Below are 13,702 nucleotides of genomic sequence, written 5' to 3' on the forward strand. Positions count from 1 at the left end.
TTCGGTTTCACTGCGCCAAGGAGGCACACGTGCAGCGCACAGCGCTCTGATAGGAGCAAGGTGAGAAAGCAGCCTCTTTATTGGCCTGTTGATTGTAGACAAAGACCCGGTACAGTAGACTGTCTAATGTTGGCCTACCTGCGATTTATGAAAATAAAATATTATGGGTAGCCAATATTTACGACGAGAGGGTGCATCTTTACCGATTAAAATGAATAAAATAATTTCTAAAGATTACCAACATGATATATAGACAAACGTTTGTTTAACAAACCCTCTCTATCGCAAAGTTATATCTGTGGTTTTGAGCCAGCCAGATTGTAGTCCAAAAACCCGGAAATAAATTACTTATGGTTGGTTCAGCCATACATATGGGAAAACAATTGGGTTTTGGGATAAACCATGGCGGAGTTAGTGCCTACAAAAATAAATACTATTTTTCTCTATGGCATTGTAGAAAACGTAATCGTGGACAGTTGTCACATGATACTGCCTTTGCAACTACACAAATGTCCCGCAGTGCTTTACCTTGACACAACTGTGAAACAACCCACCGCTACTTAAGTTTCACTTTACGACCGAGTTTGACAAACACAAGGACAAGTTAACTTATCTACACGATTAAAACATCATATTTGAATCTCATGGAACAGCAGGAGCTTAGACATCAGGTAAGTCAGTCTAACTACAATTAGGCTACAGGGTTCAAAGTTCCTTATGTCTTGGTGTTTTCACTATGGATTTGGTCCAGTATCGTTAGACCAGACTCGCAAAGCAAATTTTTACCACAACATTCCTTCTCTGTAAGCTCTCTGTTTCTGCAGTGTATTACAAATTGATATAAAGTAGGCGAATACTTCTTTCTTTACCTTTACCAACTGTATATAAGAATGTTGATCATTCCCACTTTCCACAGGAAAAGTTAACTTTCTCCTTCCATTTAAAAGATTAAAGTTCAATGCTCACTGACAGCTCATTAGCTTATCAAATAGATTGATTTGTAATCACATGGTAATACATAGTTTTATTGCTCTTGCCTTTCAGGTGAATCAGTGGGACTTGCCCTTATGAGAATGTTTTGTACCAACTTGTTTTATGGAATATCATTTAAAATGTTGAAACACAATTGTAAATAGTCACTTTGCAGACAGACAGACGGGCCAATAATTGCACTCACAACACATAGCCCCTCGACATGAATATCATACAGACCGAGACCGGCAGAGAAACAGTGATGTCAGAGCTGACTTTAAACCCAGAGCCAGATGAAGACTGAGGTGGAGGGCCTTCTACAACCAGTGGGTCTACTGCTGCAGGACCTCAAAACACCTGGATTGAAACAACAGGGCCTAGAGCACAGGAGGATGGAAGAAGAAAAGGAGGAGAAGGAGGCAACCAGCTCAGCTGCCTTTCAGCCTAGCACTTTGCCATGGCCGGGAGACCAAGAGATGGTGCGAGAGGGAGAGAAAGGAAGTGTACCGTCTGAGAGCGAGGGAACTGAAGGGGAGGAGAGGGAGATAGGGAGCCAAGAGCTTCTGGAGGGACAGGAGACAGCCAGAGAGTGAGCGAAAGGCAACATGGAGAGAAAGCATGCCGGAGGGAGAGAGATGGATGGATGAGGAGGTGGAGGGAGGCCAAGATGAGGAAAGGGATGGTTCGCTTGAAGATGAGGAGGAAAGCCCAGTGAATTGGATGCCAGAAAAGGCTATGCAGGTCTTCACTCCGACAGTGATAGTGCGTCCATCTAGCAAATGGGAGGAGTTCCCACCCGAAAATAACTACTATGAGGAAATGGACACTGAGAAGAGTTCTTTCTTAGAGCCCCTGACACATACAGTCCCACCAGTATACTACTACCCACAATGGACAGAGGAGCGGGACAACTTCACACGTATGTACCAGTGCCGGATCAAAACCATTTATGTCAATCAGTTCAGGGCTTGAAGTGCATTACTATGAAACAAATATTTGTCATTATGTTGATTTAAAAAAACTAATCATTTATGGTACATACATTTTCAGACTTTGATCTGAAGCCATTCTTGTGATTATTGTGACTTTGCCATTGTAATTGTGTGTAAACTTGTATAGTCAAATTAATCTATGATCGTATGCTATCCATTTGTTTGTATGCTGTTCTTTGTATGACGGCTCTCTTTTATTTTTACATACATTTTTTTTTATCTGACCCGTTCCCCCTGAAGCTAGGACCGCAGATTCCCTGTTCCCTGCCCATCTTCTGAAAACATCTGAAACCCTACCTCATCAGAGTATTTAAAATAATCCCACAGCACACCCCTTTTTTTTCCTTTTAAGTCTTAATTAGTTTTTATTATAATACTACTTTTTTTTTAAAGCAATTTTCCCCATATTTGGCTGTAATTAATTGAACCCAGATTCCTCTTATTTAGATATGTGTTGCTGGGATGTTCTGAAACTTGGCCTGGGCATTGGTGCTGCATCTGTTCTATTCCCTCTACTCATGTGGGGTGGCTATGCCCTCTTGCCCTTTGATGCCCTGCCACTGGACAGCGCCCCTCTCAGGCTGGTGTACACACTACGCTGCTCCTTCTTTGCTGTCATACCCATCATTCTAGGTAAGACTGTGGACTATTAGGGTTGGGCTGCGATATGACGTTGTTGCCTATTAGCCATTTAATAGACTCATAATGTGTGTTACTTCTTGCTCTTGCAATGCTAATGTTTTAATAAAGAAAATTGAACTCTCATGTATGCATTGCTTTGCTGTTCCTCACTTTTTTTTTGTCTTATTCATCCTCTGGGAGGGGAAACAATCGTCCTCTCCCCCTACCTCTATCCCCATCCCTTGCACTGTCCCCCTTCCCTCCTCTCCTCTCCCAGGTGTGCTGGTGCAGGGGGTGGCGCAGCTGCACTACGGCACCTTAACGCCCCTCTACGAGGGCATGGTGGGGGAGGAGAGCCGGGAGATGGCGGTGCACCGGCACTATGTGGTTGACTCGCTCTCCATCTTCCTGCTCTACGTCCTGCAACTGGCCATTATGGCCACCTACATCAGCCAGGACCTGCTCAAGATTGTGCCCCTGCTCACCATCGTCTTTGCCTTCGGCAGGTGTGTGACATGTATGTTCACTACTCTGCCTCAGTGGTGACAGTGCATTCTACACTGTATGTTTATTTGTGTGTGTGATTATGTGCATTCACTCTGCAGGTAGCAGAGATGTAGCCGACGTGGCATCACTAGATAATCAGCTGTCTTGAGATTGGGCATACGTCTCTAGTGTAGTCAGCCTAAAACGTGGCCATTGTTCCCCTTTCTCAACAGGGGCCATGGCTTTTGTGGAGGGATAGGTAATACTGCTTTGTGGGTGCAGAATGGGTTGTGTTGTGCAGATGGGTAGTAGCATTCCCTTATCGCTGATCCATACTTTCAGTCAACATTGTTATCCTTATATTTTCTGACCTTTTTTTATATCATGTTTGTAAACACTTGATACGTTCTCTGTATATTATCTCCATGTTCTCTGACCCATAGAGTTATCTGGTATTCGTTTATTGTTCTGCATCACCTTTTGGAGATTTGAATTAATTTTGTCAGACTGGAATTTTGATGTTTTCTGTTAGCAGGAAGTATCTTCAAATTACTACATAGTCTACCTTTAGTTTAGACTGGGGCAATATGACAGCGGTTACTAATATTCACTGAATATGGGCGAGTTCGTTTAACATGGCCGGTGCCCTGGTTGGGCAGAGTTTTAGACCATTCCATTGGTCCTTAAGTGAAATCTCCACCCACCTGGGCCATGCAAAATTAACTTGCCCCATGTCTCTTCTTCTATAGGCTGAACTACTGGGTTCGTGTGACCCAATTGGCTGATCTACTGGGTGTGTGTCCCCCTAGGCAGCAGTGTGAGGGGGTTGGGCTTCGGCCTCTCCTTCCTGCCCATACTGGTCATGCTGGGTGCCAACCTCTACTTTGTGTGCTCGTCACTCAGTGAAGGGGCTGTCTTTGATGTGGCCCCGCCCACCACTGCCCCACCCCCCCGGCAGAGTTGGTGGGGCTAAGGAGGAAGAGGAGTAGATATCCTGAAGCCTAGATGGACCCCCAGTCCCTAGACACTTGTGTAGATCTGAAAGATATAAGGATAAATGACATGGGAATATGTCCACTTTGCTTTCTGATAGACCAGGGCCATGCTCAGTAGGCAAACATTGTGCAACCTTGCAGATAGAAATGTATTCCTTACTCTAGATATCAGAGATGCAAGTGTGTTCACAATATAACACACATTCCCCAATGTTTTGCCCTACTGAGGTTTGTTTGAAATGTTGTTGATACCCATTCAGCTCTACACAACTGTCATGGTGTTGATTTGGAAGGAGTAAGGGGGGAAGAATCAATCATGTTCATCAGCTTGGATTTCATCTGAAACATTGGATAGCATTTGCAGTGGTTGATGGTGAAATACAATGACTTGAGGCTGGGAATCCCAATCACGGGGTCTTCAAGTTATTGAAATTTATGAAGACTTGAGTGCAACTTTGCTGAAGTATAAACGTAGTGCAGATTTGACTTTTTTTAAAGACATTTAAAAAAAAATGCGGTGTCAAACAGGCTGGAAGCCCATAACAAGGGAGACAAGGAATAACAAAATACAATAGTGTGAGTGGTTGCACGCATAGATATGATAATGAGGGGTGTTGAATGGTGCCAAAGCAAACAAAATGGCCACAAAAATGCTACAACCAAAATCAGTGTGTCTGCATGGAGAGAGTCTCAATGAATGGGGAAGAGGTATTTATCCCGGGCCCAGGTGTGTCCCATTTCGCTGACGAACCTCCGTGTCTCCCGACATCCTAATAAGGAAAACTAGAAAGAATACAGCAGACAGTGGGAGGGTTGTCACAGCAGCTATAATTGTTTCAACTGCAATGATTACATTTCATTTCCAAATTTGTTACAGCATTTAATACTCCCAATGGATGGGACTGAAGTGTAATTTAATGCCTACACGCAATATGTGCTTTATGTCTGTACAATACCATAAAAGCAATGAACAAATCAGTACATTGTTTGTAAAATGGCAGCCAGCTGATATTGTTGTATTCCTTTTGGACATTGTCGTTCAATATGGTTGGCACTGTCTTAATGAAATTATGTTTCTTATAAAGCACCTAGTATTCCCGAGTTGTATCATGACATCATGAAGCCAAGGGATGAGATGGGGATTGACAGTCAGTTCAAAAGAAGACAAGATCACTTTTTCACTCAATTTGTCTATTTAATATATAAAATACGGTAAAACATACGCAAAAAGGATAAGGTTAAGGGACTTGGATACTTTGGTACAACAAACACTTTTGTAAAAGCGGTATAGAATTTTAATAACATCAGTGCATACATTGTATATGAAAATATACACAAAATGTATATCGTTCTCAAAAACAAAAATAACCTTTACAACAAAAACCCAAAGCAGACTAACCGAGCACAATATATTAGCTATCATTTGTTTTTCTTATGCTACAATTTATGAGGTTCTCTTACTAATTTGTGATGCATTGTGATTTCTTTTTTAATGTATGTAACATATGTTTTGTATAATCCCACGCATTTACATTTTCGAATTCGGTTAATTGCTCATTTCAGTTTCACCCCCCCACATAAATAAATGTTCATATCTTAATCAATATTGCAGCATTTAACTGGTATTTTCCTTCATTGCATTTGCTATGTCACAATAACTGATCGTGCAATTCTAGCAAGTTTCAAGAAAGGAAGCCAGTTTCACATATCATGTATATAAGGTCGATTAAATAAAAGGTTGAATATCCTACACAAAATACCAGAAAAATATAAGCTCCATAATAATAGAATATTAATAAAAGACAATGGAGCCGTCACCAGCACAAATAAACACTTGAAAAATAGTAAGATCTAGAAAACGTTTCACACAAGAAAAAAAAAAGGGTGCAGGTTTTTCATTTAACATTATAGATTGTCTTCAGACTACATTGCTAGATTGGACAGAGAACCTTTTGTACATGAGTGGCCTGCAAGTGTCAGGGTGTTAAAACCAAATCAGTGTGGTGTCAAAATGTCTCAAACCAGAGGGACCGCTCCCTCAGACGGAGGTGTGCGACTACACAAAAGTTCAGATAGAAATGTAGAGTGTAGAAGAAAAAAAAAAAAACTTTGAATTGGGCATGGATGTCCGTTCTAGACATTACATTTCTATCTGCAATGTTGCTCCCCACAAGAAAGGTCACTGGTGCCAGCCATACGCACTGAACCCTGGGATACACTGAGCAGGCAATGAAACTAAATCTGTGTTGCATAATGTACAGTAGATACATTTATAGAAATCAACACCGCCTTCTTACATTGTGTTAAATAGGACAACTCCATTAGGACGTAGCTCACGGCAGAGGGTGAAGCTTATGGAAACGTGATTTCATATGAATGATTAAAATGTGGCTTCAAAAATCGGCAAATTACTTCAAATAAAGTAGCATTCGTTTTCGCTCAGCCTGACAGCGTATACTGTAGTTTACGAAGTCTGATCCTTTAAAGACAAAATACCATGATTCAATGCAATTGTACTAGTTTAATTGTACAATCCATTTTATTTCTATAATTTGTTAGTGGTCTATCGCTTGACTTTGATTATTGGGGATTGGGTTCAGAGCGTGAGGCCAAAGGGCATGTTGACGCCGCAGCCAAGCAGGCCTCAAGAGAGACAGAAAGTGCACACCATCAACACGAGCATTATATAGGTTACTGAAACAAACTTCTCGGCTACTGCGGCAGGACTCCTGCATCGTAGCTCGAAACATATCACAATCACACTCATATGCAAACAGATCCACTGAGAATGAACACATTGCTTGTTTTAGGGATACCTAGCGAAGTCTATGCAAATATATTCATATGAACACACATCTGTATTGAAAAGCCTACTGCTTTGCTGCCAACTGAAGCTATAGAAATATAGAATATGTATTTGTCCATTCTGCTGAAACAGCTCTTTTGAAACATTGCAAAGAGCTGCAGAAAGCTAAGGGAACATCAAAACGCTTTTGTATAATAATTGTATACAAAGTCTTACTCTTAATTCCCCAAAACTACAGTTCAACAGTTCTAACCTTTATGAATGTGTCCAAAATGCCAAGACCAAATACTTCCTTAAAGAGAGCAACCAGAAGTCCAAAACAAACTTTAAATATGCATTGCATCGGGGTCTTCTACTAGTAGAACGAGCCTTTAGAAGTCCTGTGACACGCATCTCAGCATCTAGCCGAAATTCCGGTGCAACAAAGATCGCAACAATTCCTTCAAAATCAGAAAGGAAACACAGGTGACGACACAAAGTACATCTGAGCATAGAGATATTGAGAGCAGAATCAAAGTCTGAGTGTTTTTTTTTACTGTTTCGTGGAGGTGGTCAGTCATAATAACTGAACAATATTCTTCAGTGTCCCTGTACTGCGTCCGAGGCATTTGGCATTTAGGAAAAAGAGGTTGATATCGGCACTCTGGCAAGATGCTCGATTTGGCCTTGGCTGACAGTGCCAGTTGACCACAGAGTGCCACCTGAGGCTTTGGCTGGGGTGTTGGAAATTGGTGGCAGCGGTGGGATCCATTCCTGTGTATCCCGGACCGACCGGACATCCTGTTTGCCCGTCTGGGGTCTCGTCGCTCAGTGCCACTGATGAAGCTGAGCCAGCAATCTTTGCAAGCAGCGCTCGTCAAAACAGTCATTCCCAAAGTGCATTTTGAAGGGGTGCTTTCTGAAGCAGACAGTGCTAATTATATCGAACAACAGAACTGAAGAGTCAACGGGACAGAAAGTCCCACGGTGAAAAGTAGCACTTGTGTCAAGCAAACACAGCAAAAGCCTTCCATCGTACTGTTAACGATACAGTCGTGCTCAAATTAAAATATGTGACGACTAACGTCTCTAGATTCACTTTTACGCCTGGTATAAACAGCAATGAGCAGTCAAAACATTTAGGAGAATATGTTCTATTTTAAATCCATCCATTATCTTCTTATCATCCTGATAGGGCAAGTGTCAATTCCCACAAAACACACAAACTCAATTTGAGCGGGACAGCATCGAGATTTTTTGAGCCCCCATATTCAATGCGCTGCCCAATACAAAATCCAACAGCACACTATACCATCCTCCCCTCAGGTGGAGCACAAGCCCATACATATCTGTCTCTGCTTTGAGTCCTGGGGAGCTGGGTAGGTGGAGGCAAATTCTTTGGATGGAGGCAGCGAAGTGGGGGTGGAAAATGGCGGGAGGTGGTGGTGGTGGTGGGGGGGGGGTGGTGGGGTTCTGTGTTTGTGGTGCTTCAGGGGTCGATGATGTTGGCGCCATGGCCTCTATGTGACCCACGCATCGAGTCTCATGCGTTTTATGTTGGCTCCCTCCTGCTCCGCCTCATTCTGGGCCCGCAGGAGCTCCACCGAGGGGCTGAATTCGGGGGGCAGGGAGCGGCCAGGGTTGCCCATGTTGCCCGCTGCACTTCCGCCGATGCCTCCTCCTCCGCCACCTGCCGCAGGGTCGTCGTGGTCATTGCCCTCGTAGGAGCTGCCGTTGCTGCTGAGGCTGTCGGCGGGGGAACGGCCGGTTGGGGGCTCCAAGCACAGCAGGGAACCAGGGTATTGTGGCGGGGGCGCGGCCGCCTGGACGCCCCCCCCGGATGAAGACGGCGGGGGGCACGGGGAGCGGCGGTCTCGGCCAGGCGAGATGGGCTCAGACTTGATCCTCATGTTGGAGTTGGTGTTGACAGTCAGCATGGTGCCCTGAGGTATGTGCCCCACCGGCCTGAGCGTCAGAGGGAGAGAAGTGCAGGAGAGGGGAGGGGAAAGATGGACAAAGATTAAGCACAGAGATGGAAATTATGAGAAAGAAAACAGGATGGGTGAGTTTCACTTGACAATTACAATATATTGCAATACAAACAGTGACAGGTTTCTCATGTGACGTTTCGGGGGGAACCCCTAATCACAAGACAGAGCACCAACAAGGCATAGTAGTAGCAGCAACACCATTTGAATTGATGATCAAATCCATTCCAAGCAATTGACAAGTAAAAGGAACCCTCAAGCTCCCAAAATCCATACAAAAACAGGCCAACAGCATTAGAAAAGCATGAAATTGTCTGTGTATGAAGAGGTGATTTGACAAGAGATCATGGCGGCTCAGGAAAAACAATCCAGAAACGGGATTTTTCAAAAATCCCAGTTGGAGGATTCCCGGTTCCGGAATTTTCTGAAAAACCTGGGAACTTTGGTCAAGTGTAAATCACCACCACAGAATTGACATGCCGGGGCAGCCAAAAGCGCACAGACATGACAGTACGGAGGAATACAGTACCGGCCCAACCACTCATCTCTACCCAAGAGGAGGTTGGACTGCGAGGCGCTGTGGGGAGAAAGAAACATTGGAGACACTTGCAAAAGAAAAATGACAGAGTATGTAGCTATGCATGTGAAAGGTGTACGTGAAGGGGTATATTAGTATTCATCAATCTACCGATCCATCGATACAGCAATTGCAAACAAAAATAGATGGACATAATAATACATGAATGGAAATATGTATATGTTAGGGATAGATAGATCATAAATAGATTAAAGTTGTGCCCAATCCCATTTCGTCCAATATAGAAGAAGCATTCAAAAAAATAAGAGCTGTGACCACATTTTCAGGAGCGGTAAATAATATTTAATGGTTTTCATAAGTGGTCTCTAGACAGACCGTTGCCTGATTCAATGTTAATGCAAGTCTTTGTGCCCCCCCTGTGGTTAATGCTAATATGTGTCACCATCTGGAAAAGACAACTCTCCCTTTATAATAAAATACTTTGCTAGCGTTTGTAAATGTATTTGGCATTGTCCAAAATCAAATTGTTCTGAAAAAGGGGTCTGTGTTCTTAAGGAAGGAAAACATGGAATAGCGTCCCCATCCACCCGAAGGGACACCTCGGCAAAGACATTCACCTCAGATTGGCCGCCAGACTGGAGATCTGGCTAGACAGGTCCCCGCTCTGTTTGTCCATGCCCCACATGCTGTGGACAAAAGGAGAGAACACACTCACTCAGTCACACAGGCTACTGAGGCTGAGTGTGTGTGTGTGCATGGTGGCCATTTTGCCTCTATGTGGGTCAATTGACCACTGGAGGATTTGGCTTGGCTGGGGGGAGGTATTGGTGCTAGCAGTGGGATCCATTTTGACCATTGACCTTTGCTGTTTGGGAAAAAACGGTGACTTTTCTCTTGTAGCTTTGGAGGTTCTAAGCAACTACGCTATCCTGTGTGCTGCCATCGTAAAGCCGAGTGTGGAGCCACAACACAGCATAATACGACCTTCCTTATTTGTGCCCTGTGTGAGGAAAATACCTGGCATCTGACCTAAGATAATTAAGTATTTTATCAGTATATAAACTTTAAAACAAATCCTGTATTAAGTCACATCCCTAAAAAAACGATGGTGCTTCAAGAAGAAAAGGATCTGGGGTGGCATATGTCGGTGACACCAATTCACAGACCCCATCTAAAGGATGTGAATTGTTTGCAGCTACAAATGACATGGGGACACTATGCTACATGACAGGAATGGCCAGTCGCATAGTGTTTTGATGGACAGCTCGACAGTCATCAATTGGTTTGTAGAGAATGGAGGAGGGCTTCATGGTTGCTTTGTGACGTGGCAATGCAAGGATGGACTTACACCAAGTTGCTAAGCGACGCCAGACTAAGTTGTTGCTGTTGCTGCTGCTGTTGCTGCTGGGACAAAGACGGTTGCTGTTGCCACGACACGTTGCCTTGCAGCAGGCCGCCTGGTGACGCCAGGGCGTGGAGAGCGGTGATGTCAGCGCTCGTCAGCTGGTATTCTGAGGGAGGCGAAAGACAAGAGGGAAAAATGGTTCAGCCACGTTCACTTCCTTTCATATGTAATGTAGAAATTAATCAAATCTATATAGGAACTCTGTACACACTAGTGCAGCTATGGTGCTTTTTGCAGCGGTTTGTTACTCACTGTTACTCCGCCACTCTGAAACTACTGATTTTGGTGTCGGGGAGAAATGAAAACCAGAAGGACTGCAGAACTCGGAGGCCAGAGTTGTGCAATCCTGAACTAGTGTCTGTGCAATATATACACAATGCAAGCATGTCTATTGGACAAGAATATGAAACGCAACATACAACCATTTCAGAGGATCAGTCAATATAAATAAATTATTAGGCCCTACTATATGGATTTTACATGACTGGGAATACAGATATGCATCACTTGGTCACAGATACCCTTTAAAAAAAGGTAGGGGCGTGGATCAGAAAACCAGTCAGTATTTGGTGTGACCACCATTTGCCTCATGCAGCGCGACACAGCTCCTTTGCATAAAGTTGATCAGGCTATAGATTGTGGCCTGTGGAACGTTGTCCCACCCTTTAATGGCTGTGCCGAAGTTGCTGGACATTAGCGGAAACTGGAACACACTTTGATCCAGAGCATCCCAAACCTTCTAAACGGGTGGCATGTCTGGTAAGTATGCAGGCCATGGAAGTACTGGGACATTTTCAGCTTCCAGGAATTGTGTATAGAGGTTCTCGTCATGGTATCTCTGTACATTCATATTGCCATCGATAAAATGCTATTGTGTTCGTTGTCCAGATGCCTGCCCGTACCATAACCCCACCGAGGCAACCTGTTCACAACGATGACATCAGCAAACTGCTCACCCACACGACGCCATATGGCGTGGTATGCCGGTTGAACATTCTGCCAAATTCTCTAAAACAACTTGAGGCAGCTTATGGTAGAGAAATTAACATTGAATTATCTGGCAACAGCACTGGTGAACATTCCTGCAGTCAGCATGCCAAATGCACACTCCCTCAAAACTTGAGACATCTGTGGCATTGTGCGGTGTGACAAAACTGCACATTTTAGAGTGGCCTTTTATTATCTCCAGCACAAGGTGCACCTGTGTAATGATCATGTTTAATCAGCTTCTTGATATGCCACACCTGTCAGGTGGATGGATTATCTTGGCAAAGGAGAAATGCTCACTAACAGGGATGTAAAAAACATTTTAGAGAAATAAGCTTTTTGTGCGTATGAAACATTTCTGGGATCTTTTATTTCAGCTCATAAAACATGGGACTAACACTTTACATGTTGCGTTTATATTTTTGTTCAGTGTATAAGCCTTTGTAGCAATCTGCTCATGCTTCAGGTAACCTGTGTTGTAAGCTGTCGGCATGGCGGAGAAGGGCAACCCCTGCGCCAGGAGGCTGGGCGTTGTCACGGAGACCACTGGCGTGGTGAGCGCCTGGGCAACTTGTGCGCCGGCCAAACGCTGGGCATTCTGGGAAGAAAGGAAATGAGGGAAAATGTTAGACCAAATAAACAAAGAATTTAAACCTGTGTATTCAATGAATTGAACTTCTGACATGATCGAATGTTGATATGGTTGGATTCATGACAAGCTAAGCCTTTCAAAATGTATCTCGTATTAGGTGGAGGTGTTGTCGGGAGACTTGACGTCATGCATCACACACACAATAGTGGTGGTGGCATTGCCAGGTGAACGCGAGCGAGCCTTAAAGGAATAGTTCACATTTTAAAATAAGCTTACTTCAAAAAGTGAATTATCCCTTTAAAAATGCATGCCATTCATTGTTTGGGTAACCCCATGCAGTTTCCAGCTGGACAGGGAACGTGCTGCAAGTTGGTGGTGGCAACAAACTGTCAAGTGAAATGACACCCATCATGCCGCCCAACAGTGCCAGCGTTGATGGAAGAAAATGGGCTGACAAAACGATGAAGATGATCCAAGCGAAGTGTGTGGCAAACGTTGGCCCAAAGTTGCTAACATTCCCACTGAGATGCTAGCGTAGCTTGAGGGAATCTTTATTTTTCACCTTAAATACAGCAACTGATCATAGTTGTAGGACTATATGCAGTCATGCTTGGAGTCACACAACTACGACCCCTAAAACCACATGCAGTCCGGTGGCGACTATAAAACTCATGACCATACCACCACATGCCATTGAGCCATAGCCAAAGAGACTATACTTTGGCCTTTAAAATGACACACTCATGAGCGTTGCATTGCACACTTGTGAATGTAGGGGGAAGGTCAACAGTCATCGACACATGCGAGTGACAGGAGGAAAACAAAAAACAAATTCACCTCGCTCACCATCTCCAGCTCATCATCTGTCTGCAAAGGGGCGGGAGCGGAAATAATTACGCCACTGACCTTTCTCTGAACCCAAACACATGAATCTCTAGTCTCGACCGACTGTTGACTAAGGGTCATGCTGGACAGAAGACCGTGAACAGAGAGGAGAAGGTCCGGTTTGTCAACGAGACTACACTGAGTGCACAAAACATTAGGAACACCTGCTCTTTCCATGACAGACTGACCAGGTGAAAGTTATGACCCCTTATCAATGTCACTTGTTAAATCCATTTCAAAATCAGTGTAGATGAAGGGGAGGAGACAGGTTAAAGAAGGATGTTTAAGCTTTAAAACAATTGAGACATGGATCGTGTTATGTTTGTCATTCAGGGGGTGAATGGGCAAGACAAAAGATTTAAGTGCCGGGGTATGGTAGTGTGTGGCAGGCGCACCGGTTTGAGTGTGTCAAGAGCTGCAACGCTGCTGGGGATTTCACACTTAACAGTTTCCCGT

General features: G+C 43.9%; 1 protein-coding gene and 1 pseudogene across 5 annotated transcripts in view; one reads left to right on the forward strand and one right to left on the reverse strand.

Moving 5' to 3' along the window:
• Window positions 1-122: 122 nt before the first annotated feature.
• Window positions 123-5,129, forward strand: LOC135549886 (transmembrane protein 79-like; annotated as a pseudogene).
• A 111-nt stretch (window positions 5,130-5,240) lies between these two features.
• Window positions 5,241-13,702, reverse strand: part of LOC135549884 (myocyte-specific enhancer factor 2D homolog) — a 32,724-nt gene continuing 24,262 nt past the window's right edge. Inside the window, exons 8-13 of one of the 5 annotated variants that reach the window (XM_064980256.1) lie at window positions 13,199-13,228; window positions 12,241-12,367; window positions 10,726-10,888; window positions 9,995-10,063; window positions 9,369-9,416; window positions 5,241-8,816 (exon numbers count right to left, since the gene is read on the reverse strand). In XM_064980256.1, the coding sequence (XP_064836328.1) occupies window positions 8,372-8,816; window positions 9,369-9,416; window positions 9,995-10,063; window positions 10,726-10,888; window positions 12,241-12,367; window positions 13,199-13,228 (882 nt within the window). In that variant the 3' untranslated portion in view covers window positions 5,241-8,371. The remainder of the gene's footprint in view (window positions 8,817-9,368; window positions 9,417-9,994; window positions 10,064-10,725; window positions 10,889-12,240; window positions 12,368-13,198; window positions 13,229-13,702) is intronic. The other 4 variants (XM_064980257.1, XM_064980258.1, XM_064980259.1 and 1 more) reach the window with 4 other exon arrangements.

Source organism: Oncorhynchus masou, chromosome 12, assembly GCF_036934945.1.
Source record: "Oncorhynchus masou masou isolate Uvic2021 chromosome 12, UVic_Omas_1.1, whole genome shotgun sequence".
NCBI lineage: Eukaryota > Metazoa > Chordata > Actinopteri > Salmoniformes > Salmonidae > Oncorhynchus > Oncorhynchus masou.